Source organism: Callionymus lyra, chromosome 19 (assembly GCF_982586985.1).
Source record: "Callionymus lyra chromosome 19, fCalLyr1.hap1.1, whole genome shotgun sequence".
NCBI lineage: Eukaryota > Metazoa > Chordata > Actinopteri > Syngnathiformes > Callionymidae > Callionymus > Callionymus lyra.
Window position 1 is genome coordinate 702,501 of NC_141836.1, and position 17,481 is coordinate 719,981.

General features: G+C 40.9%; 1 protein-coding gene across 1 annotated transcript; it reads right to left on the reverse strand.

Annotated features, from left to right (window-relative positions):
- Positions 1-6,404: 6,404 nt before the first annotated feature.
- kcnc4 (potassium voltage-gated channel, Shaw-related subfamily, member 4) lies at positions 6,405-17,467 on the reverse strand. Its single transcript, XM_087781347.1, has 4 exons — positions 16,339-17,467; positions 10,225-11,161; positions 9,811-9,987; positions 6,405-8,115 (listed from the first exon to the last, which is right to left on the reverse strand). The coding sequence occupies exons 1-4, from the start codon at positions 16,942-16,944 to the stop codon at positions 8,048-8,050; spliced, it is 1,788 nt and encodes a 595-aa protein (XP_087637473.1). The 5' UTR covers positions 16,945-17,467; the 3' UTR covers positions 6,405-8,047.
- Positions 17,468-17,481: the final 14 nt, after the last annotated feature.

The following is a 17,481-nucleotide window of genomic DNA, read 5'->3' on the forward strand; positions in this document are numbered from 1 at the left end:
TTCCAGTCCCTGTTATTGTAGCAGTGTTTTCAGTTCATGGACCAAGTGTGTAGTAAAACACACAATAGATTGATTTAAAGTTGGAAATCACAACAAAGAGCCAAGAATATGGACAGAAAAGTTGGTTCAGAAGTTTCTAAATGTTGAGCATTAAAAATAAATAAAAAAGGGAACTTCCTTAAAACAACGTGTATCAATGTAAAAGTGTGTACTGTACTGTAACTATACTGTGTACTCATCTTTTCGCCATCACTTCACACTCGTCTCCTCTTGTGAGCTTCTAGTGATCGTCTCTGGTCACACTTTCTTCTTGTGCTGAAAATGTCTTTTAAAACCATGTTTTCTCTAGAATTATACGAGCGTGTGACTCTTAAATAGTGACAATGAGTGAATCACTAAATGTTTAGGAACAAAACTTCAGTTTTAAAATCCTCATTCCATATAAATGTTGCTATACGTTCATGAACTTTCCGGTCATACAATATCATTTTTACTTTTTTCCATCTGAACGTCCGTGAAAAGTGTTATATTAAAATTGTTATATACGTATATGTCATACTTAAATTAATGCTTAAAGATAATTAAATATAAAGTACAATTCATACTTTCTCCACAAAGCGAAGTACAAGACCCGGGACGGAAGTGACGTCGGGTTTTGATCCTTTTAATATAATCCTGAGATCTAAGTACGAGAAAGGACTCCTGCCTTAGACACTAACAATAAAGTTAAAAGACTATTCCATCTAAAATATTTTACCTCATTCATCTTTTTTTAAATGTTAAAAATGTGTGAAAGATACTGTCTCTGATGAGACCCTAAACCAAACATTAGTTAATACTCTTTTAATCGCGTCAATCTCTCATGAAATACTTTGACATCTTGCTATAGTGACTCCGTGAATCAAACGTTCTATATTTGTTGAGACGTGACGGTGAAGAAGACATGATTCCCACGCAGTGCAGGTCGCGGGAGGCTCTGGTTTCCTTCTGTTTTTTCCTGTTCTCCACACAACAGGTCCGTGCAGCTGTGAGAGAGAGTTGCTCAATTATATCTGACACCACGAGAGGAAGTCGCTTCAAACACAACGTACTACGACCAGATCTTCTTTGACGGCAACAAATTAAATGATACAAAAAAGAACAATCTTTATATTATTATCGCACCAGGATCTTAATTAGCAGATCAGTCTAAGACACCCAGTTATTCATGAGTTGAATATGTCGCTTTAAGAGAAGAAAACAATTATTTATTATTAAGATATATTATATTATCAGTGTGTGTGTGTTGTTGTGATGTGTGACTCTATTGTATCACCAGTGTGTGTGTGTGTGTGTTGTTGTGATGTGTGACTCTATTGTATCATCAGTGTGTGTGTTGTTGTGATGTGGGACTCTATTGTATCACCAGTGTGTGTGTGTTGTTTTGATGTGTGACTCTATTGTATCATCAGTGTGTGTGTGTTGTTGTGTTGTGTGACTTTATTATATCGTCAGTGTTTGTGTGTTGTTGTGATGTGTGACTCTATTGTATCATCAGTGTGTGTGTTGTTGTGATGTGTGACTCTATTGTATCATCAGCGTGTGTGTTGTTGTGATGTGTGACTCTATTGTATCATCAGTGTGTGTGTTGTTGTGATGTGGGACTCTATTGTATCACCAGTGTGTGTGTGTTGTTTTGATGTGTGACTCTATTGTATCATCAGTGTGTGTGTGTTGTTGTGTTGTGTGACTTTATTATATCATCAGTGTGTGTGTTGTTGTGATGTGTGACTCTATTGTATCATCAGCGTGTGTGTTGTTGTGATGTGTGACTCTATTGTGTCATCAGTGTGTGTTTGTACAAAACTCTCTTCATTGAAATGATCTTAAGCTCCGCCCACTGAAAACATTTTGTTTTTCTGGAGATTAAATCTTTTACCTTACCATTACAACAACCGCTGTGCTGTGATTAGTCAAGCATGGAGGTTTGTCACCGCACGTCATCAATCCAGGAAGTCTCCACCTGCATGGGACTCGTTGTATAAACAAAGCGGGGCGTGAAGTGAAGGGAGAATTCATAACATACTGGGATCTTCTGGATCATTTGAAACGATATTTAATTAAAAATAATTAAACAAGATAATACTATAATTAGGTAATAGACTTTCTTTGTGTTTGGAACCTTATTTTACCCTCATATCTCAACTTGGAGTCTTTTAAAAATGTTATTTATTGCTATTTAAGCTATGATGAATTGATCAATACATGGAAAACAATGTTATTAAATTTTAAAAATATATTCTATACGTCCAGTTAATGAATGAATTATTCACATTATGCTCACAGTTTAAACAAATATCTAGTGTTTAATATCTTTTCTCTTGTATTACTTTTGAGTGCTATGAAAGCAAAACTATTCCATATAAACATATAAAGTTGATGGTTTTCAACAGCATCGTTGGTTCATCACTAATTCATCATAGAGTGTCTTCAGGTCGGGTCGGGTCAGGTCCGGTCAGGGGGATAATTGACCGAGTTCTGCTGCGGTCACTAACCAGACGTGCACCGGTGGTACTTGCCTGACCCTGGGATAGTGACCTAACCTCGCATGTTTCGTTTAACACTAACACTAAAGCAAGTGGAGGTTGTTAATATTAATGAACCTGCAGCTTCCATTAAAGATGTTCTGACAGGACGTGAATGCTTGAGAAGATCTCAATGTATGGAAGTGACATCACAATATTGAAAGGTTGAGTTTGTTTTATTTTAATTTCGACGATTCAATCATTTTTAATTGTTTATATTGAATTTAAAAGGCTTCAAAAATGTTGATATTGAATTTAAAAGGTTTCTAATTGTTTTAAATTGAATTTAAAAGTCTTCTAATTGTTTTATATTGAATTTAAAATGCTTAGCGTTAAAATGCTGAGCGTTAAAATGCTTCAAGTATGTTTATATTGAATTTAAAAGGCTTCAAAAATGTTTATTGAATTTATAAAGCTTCTAATTGTTTTGTATTGAATTTAAAAGGCTTCGAATGGTTTTATAATGAATTTAAAAGACTATGAATTAAAAAACATTGAATAATTGAAATTAAAATAAAAACAAATTCAACCTTTCAATGTTTGAAACATTAAATTCAATCAATATTCTGATATACTTCCATATAAATGGATCCATTATATCAGATACTAATGGCGGCGTCTCCTTCATTGATCCACATAATGGTTGTTGCTCACGTAAACATAGTTTGCTTTTCCTTGTCATTGTTTGTTGTTGTCTCCGGATGTTTCAACTTGTTTCCATGAACACCTGCAACATACACACTTCTGAGAAGCCCGGATGACCTAATCAGAGAGGTTGCAGAGCGAAGGTCGAGTGTGCATCAGCGCGTCGAGAACACCTCAGTCAAGTGGAAAACAAACCCAATCCTGATTGTCGACATCTCACGGACTTATTGGCACATATTAACACCCGTCTGTGTGTTTTTCATGTTGGTCACTGTTTAGTCTCGACTGAGGTCATCACAGGGAGCCACAGAGTCGACTCTGATAGAACTTTAACATCAATGTCCATCTATTTCTGAGCGTTACGTCTCCCACAGTCGCTCGTTTCTCCTCAAACACAGGGTCGAGGTTAGAACCGACTGTGTCGTCCATTAGTCGCTCACCGGGGACAGAACTGTTGCTGAGCCATAATGTATTTGTGGTAGAAGTTACTCAGTGAACAGTGGAGTGAAAATATTCCTGCGACTTCTTAGACTAGATTGTATGTCATATTTCTTTATAGCATTAAAGTCGTCACTGTAGTATTACTCCACCAGTCACTGTAGTATTACTCCACCAGTCACTGTAGTATTACTCCACCAGTCACTGTAGTATTACTCCACCTGTCACTGTAGTATTACTCCACCAGTCACTGTAGTATTACTCCCCCAGTCAATGTAGTATTACTCCACCAGTCAATGTAGTATTACTCCACCAGTCACTGTAGTATTACTCCACCAGTCAATGTAGTATTACTCCACCAGTCACTGTAGTATTACTCCACCAGTCAATGTAGTATTACTCCACCAGTCACTGTAGTATTACTCCCCCAGTCACTGTAGTATTACTCCACCAGTCACTGTAGTATTACTCCACCAGTCACTGTAGTATTACTCCACCAGTCAATGTAGTATTACTCCACCAGTCACTCTAGTATTACTCCACCAGTCAATGTAGTATTACTCCACCAGTCACTGTAGTATTACTCCACCAGTCAATGTAGTATTACTCCACCAGTCACTCTAGTATTACTCCACCAGTCAATGTAGTATTACTCCACCAGTCACTGTAGTATTACTCCACCAGTCACTGTAGTATTACTCCACCAGTCACTGTAGTATTACTCCAACAGTCACTGTAGTATTACTCCCCCAGTCACTGTAGTATTACTCCACCAGTCAATGTAGTATTACTCCAACAGTCACTGTAGTATAACTCCACCTGTCACTGTAGTATTACTCCACCAGTCACTGTAGTATTACTCCACCAGTCACTGTAGTATTACTCCACCAGTCACTGTAGTATTACTCCATCAGTCACTGTAGTATTTCTCCACCAGTCACTGTAGTATTACTCCACCAGTCACTGTAGTATTACTCTACCAGTCACTGTAGTATTACTCCACCAGTCACTGTAGTATTATTCCACCAGTCACTGTAGTATTTCTCCACCAGTCACTGTAGTATTACTCCACCAGTCACTGTAGTATTACTCCACCAGTCACTGTAGTATTACTCCACCAGTCACTGTAGTATTTATCCACCAGTCACTGTAGTAGTACTCCATCAGTCACTGTAGTAGTACTCCATCAGTCACTGTAGTATTACTCCACCAGTCACTGCAGTATTACTCCATCAGTCACTAAAGTATTACTCCACCTTTCACTGCAGTATTACTCTACCAGTCACTGAAGTATTACTCCACCAGTCACTGAAGTATTACTCCACCAGTCACTGAAGTATTACTCCATCAGTCACTGTAGTATTACTCTACCAGTCACTGAAGTATTACTCCACCTGTCACTGCAGTATTCCTCCACCAGTCACTGTAGTATTACTCCACCAGTCACTGTAGTATTACTCTACCAGTCACTGTAGTAAAACTCCACCTGTCACCCTTACACTTATGTTTCATCACTGATGTCTTGAACGAAGCATATACAGAAATATATGTTTACAATACTTCTCCAGAATGTCCACCTTTCATCAGAGACGCACCTTCTAATTTCACTGTCCTCTAGAGGCCAAGAATGATAAATAATTGAAAACCCTAAAAGCCCATTATCTCTAATGCACAGAGGGCAACATGTCTGTGAATCACTGGCCAGTGGACAAAGTCAAGAAGCCTCTTCCTCTCCATGTGTCACGTAAACCAATGAGTTGGTGAAATGGCTCAGACTAGGCCTTTCTCCATGGTAACTGTGTTCAATATTGTCATGACAACCCTCAACTGCAGGGGAAAAAATAAAAGTCCGGGGAAACAATAAAGCGCAGCAATCATGGATGACAGGTCGAGCGACGGTTCTCTCCCTCCTAGATGTTACCTTTCATCTTCTGCTCGAGCTCCTCTCATTGTCCAACACGTCTGTCAATCATGTCGGGTGAACGGCTCCCCCGGACTATTCGGGGTGTGGACGGCGTCATGTTGTCAGCAGGACGTGACATTCAAGCGAATCAAAAGATTCAGCTGCTCAATTATCACCAGCTCCAGAGACACCACTTTACATTTCCGTCACCAGAGCAGGTGTTCGTCGACAGACCTTCTGTCCGCTCACGAGAGAAGATCTTGCGGCCGACATAAAAACATACTTTCAGTGTCGTGTTCAGTTTTTATCTCCAGACTCGCAGACATGGAGGACGTGAAAGTCATTCGTCTGCGAGTCCTGAAGACACCTGTTCGACTGATCGCCGGTGTTTTGTCTCCGAGGGTCGAACGACGTCGTCGGTGCAGAGAAATACACCGACGAACACAATTCCCATGAGCAGAAGCACTAATGATGATTACCTGGCAGTGTGTGTGTTTGTGTGTGTGTGTGTTCACACGAAGAGGGTTTGCATATGAACGACGGACGACAGAGGAGAAGCAGGCGGCGGCGGCTCAGCAATTAGCGTTGCCTTTCATCCCAAATCTCCATGGTGACGTGCTCTGTGTGCCATCGACACCGTCGTACATAATGGTGGAGGCGCAGGAGAGCCTGGAGACGCAGCTGCTTCACCAGTTACAGCAAACGCCGGATCAAACAGACGCCACTTATGTCACCACTATAAATAGTGGAGTGTTTGACACGGCGCGGCGCAGAGTGAAGATGCCTTAATGGAGCAGAATTAGGACAAAAGACGGCTTTGTTGATAGAACAGAAGGCTTGATTCATTCGTTTATTTGAATTAAGACGTACAAATGTCTCTCTATTAACAATCCATCGCTCACTGTTGGACACACACACAAATGAAAAATCAGATTTACCCTTTTCTTCAAGTAAGAATAAATCAAATTAAAACATTACATGTTATATTATGGCTCCATTAATATTTAAGCATTTGGTTGAAATAAAAAATACTTAAGTATGCTACATACTCAAACATTTAGTTTACAATATTGAGTATATATATATATAAAGGGAAAATGTATGTACTAATGTTTAGTACTCCTGAGTTAGTACTTCATAAGTCCTGACTGTCATGAATTTCTGTACCTTTAAGTTAATGTTCACTGTGTTCTGATTGGCATCACACTTGAAACTTGTCTCTCCCCCTCTAACTCAGTCTGTGATTTATAGAACATGAATGGTCTACATCCTCACTTGTCACACTACTGTTTATGTGGGTATTTTGGGATGTTGTGGTCAAACTCTCTGGTTGAGCGTACTAACCAAGTCGCTTGTTTATTTGCATCCAGTGAATTGTTGAATGTAAGAAGAGAACTTGAAACACATTAAAGGGAATCAATCGTAGCCAAAAGATACTGATCTGGTCCAAAGTGAAGATCAGCGGAGGAGCTTGACTGGTGCGAACGCTGTTGTTGTTTATGTAGAGCAAAAGAAAAGACTATATCATTTTAAGTTTAAGTTGTATCACCTTCTTTCACTTGGACAATGATACACTGCAAATGACGATTCTATCCTTCTATAACTAAGGCCACAAAGGTAGATGAACGAGAACTTTCTCTTATACAAACGTGTTTGGAAACAAATCATGTAACATCACAGCACATGGTTTCGCTCCATTACTCACCAGCAGGCACAAGTTACAACTGACAGACTGGGTTTGTGTTTCTTACGAGAGACGGTAATGACGAGCCAGCGTGTAATCTCATTGTGGGCACATTCGGTCCAGACTCGACCCGTTTTAAAGCATCAGCTGTGTGTCGCTTATGGCATCGAGAGACAATTGGACTCAGTCTATTCAGATGTTCTGCCCTAATGTACAAAGGACGAGCAAACAACATTCAGTGACCGATGTGTCGCGACAAAAGAACTTTGTTGGGTATAGAAAATAGCATAGCAAGACGAAACAAGCATCATTGATCAAGTTATTATTTAAAATTTGAATTTACATGTTAGCTGAGAAAAGGGGGCAAGATGTAAGAAAACATGCCTAATAAGTTACATTTCTGTATGAATTGAACATTTTTAACTTGACAAGAATGACTATTATAGCTTGTTATTGTTGATTAAAAACAATGATAATCATATGATGAACGCATGTAGAAGGAGCAACTTTATTATGGCAGTTGGAATCTTTGGGACGGTCGACTCGGTGGGATTGGAAAAGGAAAGGATTCCTCTATGATGTACTTATGGGGAAATGACTATCGTAGCTAGTTTTTCTTTGTACAACGTATCCATGGAGCACATGCAAAATATAAATGAGTGTATATGTGACGTGTTTACTGATGTTTTTCAACTGGACTTTGCAAGAGTCGTTACATGGATGAAAAAAAAAAAGGCTTCAGCTTGTCGAGGCAAAAAAAACCTTCCTCGCTTCGTGTACATTGAAGTGTTTTTTCTTGGTAGTGAGTGAGCCTCAGGTTAGAGAGGTGACCTCCGGCTGAGTGTAGTTCCCAGAGGTGCCAAGGATGTCTGTACACATCTCTGTGAAAAGACAAAAAGATAAAACACCATCAGATACAACTCTTCTTATTTATTTTTCCAAGTTGTTCGGTGATGATCCATAAGGGCCCAGATATTAGTCAATTTAACTATATTTGACACTTTCCTGATACATCTACTTGGTCTCTGACAAGACATGGTTCGCTGAGTCAGCCTTGGTCGTTTTTTGTTATGGTTCTTATCTGCTATCGTGTTTTCTGCATCTCTGAAATGCAATAAAATGAAATGACAAAGTCTTCCCTGTCACTTTAGAGCCGTAAGTTATATCTTCCGCTGGTGCGTCTCAGACAAGCAGGATGCGTTGACCACCTAGCATGTTAATGGAATCCTATTAGCAATAATCATCAGGCGGGTTCACTTGGGAATATGTTGGATCTCTGGAAGGTTTTCCATGTCATCCACATCCTCCTTCTTCAATGCTCTCTATTCACTGACATGTCTAAAATTCCCCTAGGAAACAATTTCATATTGTGCTGCTATGAAAGGAGATTCTTTGTGTTTTATTTACCAGGATGTTGTTCTGTTCTGTGACGGACATGTGTGTGTCGCAGCCATAATCATGTCAAGTACACTGCTGTTTTTTTCTTGAGGGGCTGTAAACCATTTCCTGTCACTGATATCTATCTGAGCATCTTAAGACCAGCTGATCCAGCCGCCTGTTTCCTGCCATTGCTGGGGCTGAAATAATATCCATACACTTATATCTTGTCACACCAGGGCAAGACAACTTTCCCTCAGAGAGCTAAGAACACTCGGACTTCCTTCATCTAAACTAACATAGAATGGTTTCAAACTTCTTCGACTGTGATGACTTTTAATTGGCAGAGAAAAGTGTTTTTTAAGTGATGTTACTGAGATGCCAACAAAACGGCTGTCGTCAGTTTCATCTTGTTAGCGATCACTTGGTACAACTGCCTCCATGCGTTGAGTGCCATTAAAGATAAATGAGTCCGAGTGTGCAGAGGAACGTCTTTCACGGGAATCACAACTGGACCACAGTAAGTGGCCCATTTGTGTGTTTTTCCTCGAACAGTGGAGTTGTAATGAGTGTCTGTTGGGTAATGCGTTCTGTCAAAGTAGCGACTAGCAGGAAGAGAACTCTAGTGTTGATGGCTGTTCGAATCTGGGACCAGGAAGTGGTAGGAGTTGTTTGCTCAAGATGAGACCAAACATGGATCCATGTTCTCACAGGAGGACCTCTTTGGGTAAATGTGAAGTGGCTGTTGAAGCATGCGGTTGATGAAACCACGTACGTCATTTAAAGAGGTTTTTAAGAAGTTTTCATGTATGAAAAGAAAAGATAGACGGATGTATATGCGTTTGTGACTCAAGGGTATTGACTTTATACAATGAAAAATATGTATCTGTCGAAGAGATGGGTTTGAGAAACGTTTTAATTCAAAGAAAGGTTAACCGCTGCATCCGTCAGGCCTGCTCTATGAAAAGCTATTATTCATTGTTTTGTTTTTTCCTCACAGCTCGCACAGACAGATAAATGACGCAATTATCACTGCAAAGCTCCCTCCATCGATTTTGTTGTAAGTACTGCTGAAAATACACCAGAAGAAGCTTCTGCCTTTTCTGAGAAAGTGAAATAACTGCTGTTGTGGTTAAATTCAGAAATATTGTCATTAAATCCTGTCAATACTGCGCAGATAACGATTGTGTGAGTGTTACCAGTGCTGATGCTGGCGTCTCCAGACGTCAGAAGGAAGCAGGTGGCTTCTTTCTTGGTCCTCTCTCGTCCTCGCGAGCATCGTAGGGTCCACTTCTCATTGGGTGACAGCGGCTGGGTCAGACTGCAGCCCTCCTCCTCTGTCAGGGCCACATTTGCATCTCCATTCTGTTTGGAGTCTGCAATAGAAAAAAAGGTCTTAAATGCCAAACCTTTTACTCAGGTGCCCCCTGGAGGGTCTCCAATGTTCTACGATACAATCCAATTTATCAGCAGTCATTTTGTTCTCTCTGGCCTCAACAACTCAGCATTAAATCCAGATGAGACTGAAATAACGTCTGTTGAAATCATAGCATCCGTCTTATAAAATTATTATTTTTTATAAAAATAATGAATGGAATACATTTTGGACTGACCAGAGCGGTTTCTGCTGGTGCTCTCCTCGGCAGCCAGTGGACACGTGTCGCTCTGCGTGCTGTTTCTGTTGGAGTTAGTGTCCGACTTCCCGAAGGAGGCGGTGTCAGTCGTGGCCTCTGGGTTTGGGTTGTGCTTCCTTTTCTTTTTGGGCAGCTTCTGTTTGGCCATGGCCAGTGAGTAGTACATCCCAAAGTTGTTCACAATGACAGGAACTGGCATAGCGATGGTGAGCACCCCTGCCAACGCACACAGAGCCCCCACCACCATCCCAAGCCATGTCTTGGGGTACATGTCTCCATAGCCCAGTGTAGTCATGGTGACCACTGCCCACCAGAAGCTGATTGGAATGTTCTTGAAGTGTGTATGATTGGACCCAGTAGGGTCATCGGGTCGGGCACCAATTCTCTCTGCGTAGTAAATCATGGTGGCAAAGATCAGGACACCCAGTGCCAGGAAGATGATGAGCAGGAGGAACTCGTTGACGCTCGCCCTCAGTGTGTGGCCCAACACCCGCAGGCCTACAAAATGTCTGGTCAGTTTGAAGATGCGGAGGATCCGGACGAAGCGGACCACACGCAGGAAGCCCAGCACGTCACTGGCGGCCTTTGCAGAGAGACCACTCAGGCCCATCTCCAGGTAGAAGGGCAGGATGGCAACAAAGTCGATGATGTTGAGCGTTTTCTTGATGAAGACCACCTTGTCTGGGCAGCTGACAATCCGCACCAGGAACTCAAAGGTGAACCAGACCACGCAGACGCCCTCCACAACGGTCAGGATGGGTTTGGTCACCATTTCCCTCGTCTCCTCTTCTTGTGTGATGTTTCCGTGGTAAACAAGTTTAGTTCGGTTCTGCAGCTCGTTGAAGGCTTCGTGGGTCTCCAGGCAGAAGGTAGTGATGGACACCAGGATGAAGAACAGGGAGGCAAGAGCGACACCCTAGGCAGGACAACGCATGTTAAGACTTGAATAAACACTTGGATTCAAATTCAATGTCAGTCGATGGTGATGATGGTTTAAAAGAGAAAAAGCCAAACTCCTTACCTGCTTTTAAACCCTGCATTAAATCTTCAGTATCACCCCCCAGGGCTAACCAGGCTAAACTACCTGAGTGTTTTGTCTCGCTTTACCACAGCATCTTATGACCTGCCAGAAGACAATTTATTGTTGTAATCAAAAGCTGTCGTTATTGTTTCTGTGTGACAATATTTTGGAGAAATTATTGCTCAATTTCCTGTGAAATGAATCATGTTAAGAGCGTTTCACAGGAGGTGCTGACAGGAGGATGGGTCACTTGAGATCTTGGTTAAATTCTATGTGGGACTTTCTTTCCATTTTCTTGGTAAAATAAATGACTTAAAATTGTGGATCATGTGGAATTTGAAGCGTGAATGATTGAATTCAATGTACTTTCAATAATACTTTAAGTGCAGTTTAAAACCCAGAAACCGTGGGTCAGATTAATAAAGGGGAAGTCGTGATTATACAAGAGGAGAATTTGATCCTGTACATTGATATTCAAATCCAACTCATTCAGCAGGACAGTCATTCCACTTTTACCATTCATAGAAGACAATTGATGGCGCTGGCATTCTTTACCTGTGCCACGACATGTAAGACTGTGTTTGTTTCTACATTGTGTGCCAACCGCCTTCGTTGTTTACAGAGGCCAGAACAAATTGTAATGCCGCTCCGACATTTTCAATCTTCCAGCTGGATAAATATGTACCTGAGCTTTTCCTTTTCTCTCACACACCAGTATGTTTAGAGTGTTTGGTTTTGTTATTAGATCCATCATGAGGTTTCCTCTTAATCACTGCGTGCCGTGCTGAGAATCATGGTCAGTGAGGCATAATTCAAATGACTATAAATATAAACCCAAAAGGTTGGCATATTCAATTTGCTACTAGTTCATTTATATCTCATCAGCACTCTTCAAAAAGTACATAAATGTATGAAGAAAAGTTACGACTATAGCAGCAGGAAAAGGGTGGTTAGAGACATTTGCTCTGCACTCTCCTTGATCATGACTTTTTCGAAATGAATCGAACATAAAGATCAGTTGACAAATAATACAATTATTTAATGTTATCTTTTTCGTTCTTGTCATGGTCACGAGGACGGAGCTTCCTCTGATCACACGCCCCCGAAGACGACCATAAACATGTTTTATTTAGTCCTTGTTTAGTCCATTCTGTCCCAAAAGATCACCAGGGTGTTTTCTCTCTTCAGGGGGGACTCTGGTGCTCAGGGGACGGACTGCAGTTCGAGCTCAGGTTTTCGACTGTTGCATAGAGACGGTCTCCCCTCATCACCACACATCATGTATTGTTCATGTTGAAGTTACTCTCACTGGAACATTGGCAAGCAGAACATTACTCAGAGGGGCAGCTCCTGTTGGAGTGTTTATTTGTTCAATACTGCTTCTAAAATATCAGCCTGAATTCTGCTACAAAGATGTCAGAACCATCCTTGTACTATTTCAGTCGTCATGGATATCTTAAACCCTTAAATGGTAGTGAATAGAAACATTAATCGTTTCATCCAAAATTAGAAGAAACTATTGTGACATGTTTCACCCCAAACTGTCTCCTTGATAACTGCGTTGTGCTGATTATTTTTATATTTTGTATGTTTACAATCCAATATTAACTTTAATCTGCACCTAGAATCCAGGGTTTTTTCAGCGTGACCCCTGAGCCAACTACCCTAAATAAGACCCCCCCAGGGTTTTTTTTCCATTTCACCACAACCTGTCATGACCTGTCAGGAGACTATTTATTTTCTTAATCATAGGCTCTTGTTTATCCGCCGTCAGACATGGAGTTAAAGAAGTTATCGCTCAATTCCATTTTTTTTTTTCATGGGCTAAATCATGAGGTTATAGCCGGAGTAGCGAGCCACTGAACTCTATATACTATATATATATATATATATATATATATATATATATATATATATATATATACTGCTGGACCTATAGACACCCTCTGGTCACCTGGACTGATGTGTAACTTCAAAGGGAAACATATATTTGTTGAACCGAGATGCTTCTGGCAGTTGTTGTGTGGATTTGTTTTGAAGAAAACCTAATGAGTTGACAAAGACAGAAAAATATGATTGATTTGTTAGTTCTTTTGCCCTGGAAATGTGTTGTTATTGTTTGCTGCAATGAAACAGCTTGGAGTCTAAATTAACCAAAGCTGAGAAATTTAACTCTAGATTTTTACTATGTGTAATGTCACTTTATTTTTGTTTTGTTTGGAATTCATCTTCGAAAATGGTTACTTAAAAAAGTATTATTCAGGCTTCTTTGATACCCAGCCTTACAACAAACTCTAAATCTAATTTTGTTCAAAAATGTGCCGATAAACCCGCTGACAGACGCCCCCAGGTTATGGTCCAGTCTTAACAAGAATTCTGGCGGCACCCTGGCCAGTCAGGTTTGAGAGCCCTGATCTAATAGGTTATAAAAATAGAATCATTTTTGACCAGCGTTTAGAAACATTACCTCACATCAGTGATGCTTGAAGAAACATTCAAACGTTCGCTGGACTTGGACTTGATCAATGCTTGAGGACAAAATGATTTGAGGGACCAAAACAAAATTATTTATATTTTAATGATCAAAGTAATCCAAATAAAAAGGTGAGCCCAGAAGCCTCTGCTGTGTTTGGTTTACTTGGATTATAAACGGTTTACCTTAAACAGACCTGGATACCAGCAACAATTGCTTTCTTCAACACTACTTAAATTTAAACAACCTTCAAGTCACATATTTTGTGTCATTCTGAGTAAGCACAAATGATTCCTAGATATCCGATTGTTTAAATGGGTCATGGCAGGAGACCAGTGTTTACAGATAACTCCTGAAAACTTTAAACACTCACTGATGGTAGTGTTTACTGTCAAGAGATATTCCTGCCATGGTCTGTTATTATTAAACAATTTCCCGAAGGAGACCTCCTGAGGGATCAATAAAGTTTTACCTTACCTTATTACTATTATGTCATTGCTGGCCATTTGGTTTTTACATGAATTGTTCATTGATGATCGTCAACCACAGAGTCAAACTTCTGTTTATCTTTTCATTATTTATATTTTAATTCAGATAAAGTTCCAGTGTTGTGTACACTGGCAATAAAGGTTTTCTGATTCTGATTAACATAGAAAACATAATATAATATAGGAAAATAAACAAGATTGCACGATTTTTAAATTCTGTCGTAGCATTTAATTCAGGATCGTTTGTTGGACCATTTGTGTCAATAATGGCTTTCAGACTGAGGCCAGATCACTTTCCATCGTCTTCATTAAGTCTCAAGTCCTGCCGCATATAAATTACGACCGCCACGTTAATGACCTGAAAGTTGTTATCGGTACTAAACAATCAAAGCCGTCTCTACCACATGAAGTCGGCCGAGATGTTCTCCCACGTGGGCTCACAAATCCACTTCTAAGGAGACTGAGGGACTTCTGTGGGATTCTGCTCTTCTATCCCAAATCATACACAAGCTGTTCCATCCATCTGCTGATCTGAGGTTTACATTTATTCAAGGAAATGTTCATTAATCTGTTTTTTTACAGTTTAATCTACAGTGTTTACATTATGGCCACTGATTGGATATTGAAGAAAATGAATCTCTTGTAAGTAATCAAGGTTTTTTTAATATAAAGGATGGCTATAATGTTTTTGATTTGGTGTTTTTATACATACCTTAAGAAATGTCTGATTGATCAAGATAAAAAATACAGATGAAACACCCTCACACCTTTTAATTTAGTTTGCAATAGACGCTGAACGTATAGAGTGGAAGTGAGAGCGTCGCTCCTTATGTGCTTGACACCTTTTTCAGTGTTCAACACATGATCTGTTTTTCTCACATCAAACACGAACAGCCTTGTAAGACACTTTAACACCAGGCAACGGATTCAAATTGACCACAACAGAGCCTACTTCTGACGCCACTTCTCGACCTTGATGCCATAAAGTTGACATGCCCTGTATGATTGTATTGGTTTATACGTATTCAAAGAGATTTTGAAGTGGAAGAGAATTTTAACTGGTATGCAAGCATCAGAAAAACCTGGTTATCGTCTTGAAGTGGCTTCTCTTGTTGTTAGAGGGAATCATTTTGGATTCAAATGAAATAACTTTACTTGCACGTGTTGTTTCTTGACAGTCGGTTTCTCAACTTCAATAATTTTTATAGTGTATCATGTATTTTAACAGACAAACGACAAGATTCTGTGTGAAAAAAAGAGAAAAAAGAAGAGCAGAGGTGTCGCCGAGTGTCTGATGTAATTTAATGAGCTCATAAATAGAGAAAATTACATCTGTGGCTTAGATTAAAGTCATCTGGACTCAGACGCTGATAAAATATGATTTACAATCTGAAACACATTTCAATCCATTTCTTTTGTGCACTGCCTTCTTTGTCTCGGTTGACTGTTTAACGTCCTCCTGGCACCTGAGACTCACGTTACATGAAAAGAGCCCCAGAAATCAAAAGGCCATAAAGGTAACGTGAGTCTGGCAAAATGCACTCAGCATCCTTTTAGATCCAGAGTAAACATGCACTATACGTAGAGGAGGAAATGGACCGTGAACATTAGGCTTCAATACAGACGTGTCCTATATATTCATAATTGGCAAACATATGAAGCTCCGTGAGGGCGGCATTACATATGTTAAAATTATTTTTATTTTTTCAGCAAAACAGGAATATGTATGTTTGAGTTACATGTTTAATAAAACTTTAAGTGACTTAACACAGACACTTCACTTCTGTGTTGTGAATTTAGATGTGATCATCGATCATGTCCACTGGCTGTACACATTTTAAATAGAAAATAGAAAAGCTAATAGAAAAGTACTTATGCATTCTGAACATAATTAAACAAGACGCACTAGTTTACGTTTTGATGTTGATATTAACATTTATTCTGGTTTTAATGACTAATAGCTTTTTGCAATATTATGGATCGTTCGTGATGCATTTGGTCCTGATGTTGTCCAGAGCATCATCATTTGAAGCTGAACTCTGATTGGCTGAAAGGAGTCAAACACCTGTTGATGTGTCCAAAAGCGCGCCGAACTGAAGAAAGTGACTCACCTTGGCCGCTTTGGATGAGTAGGGGTCGTCGAACAGGGCCCACACCTTGGGCTGCCAAACTTCACAGCATCCTCTAGACCGGGCAGGGCAGTCCTCGATGCCGAACCTCCTGGACATGTCTCGGTCGTCGTCGGCGTCGTCTGGCTCCGGGGGTTCGAATGTCTCCAGGGCCTCCTCCGCGTCCCGGTGCTGCCTGTAGGTCATCCAGCAGCAGGGCTCCACGTCCGTCTCGTCGATCCCCCAGAACGCCAGCTCCTCCTCGAACAGGGGCCCGCACACGTCCGCCGGACAGTGCAGCTTCCCGGTCCGGTAGTAGTTGAGGACGTAGGCGAAGATGCCCGGGTGTCTGTCGAAGAAGAACTCTGAGGGGGGAGCGTCCGAGTCCGAGCTGACCTGGGGGTCAGGGCTGGTCAGCCACGCCAGGCGGGTCCCCGGCAGGGTCTTCAGGGTGCTCTTGTAAGTCTCGTGCCTCGTGCCCCCGACGTTGATGATGATCTTGTCCGAGTCCTCTCCTCTCACCATCTCCTCCTTCAGGCATGACTTGGATGGAGGTTTGTTGCCGGACTTGCGTCCCCGGTATGAGGAGACGCACACTGAGCTTATCATTTAGAACCAGAACCAGAACCAACTAAAACCCACTGATGTCGACCAATCAAAAGAAAAAAACTAAATCATTTTCGCAGTCGTTCTCTTTCCCACTTGACTAGTTTGTGTTTCCCAGTCCAGCTCCAACAGAGTCCTCATGGATCCACAAGAATACACAAGAATAAAAGTAAATCCTCATGAGTAGTTTGTGGCTCAACAACCTGTTAACAAGAACTTTCCACGGCGAGCCTCGGATCCTGAACGCATCCCTCGATGACGGAGAATCAACAGCTGTTCGTGGTCCAGCTGTTGCCAATGATCTGTTGCTTCTCCTCAAATCTTCCTTCGCCCCTGAACGCCTCACTGGTGATGGTGAGTTCAACAACAAGCTCCCGGGCTTTAACCGTGTGTGCGCCGCTGCTGGCGCGAGCCACGCCCTCAATTAAACCACGAGCATCTGGAGCATGTTAGAGAGATTTACACCTCGAGATCTGAGGTGGAAATGTGACGCGACAGTGAAGAAAATAAGGTAATCAAAGGTTAAAGTCGATGCCTGCA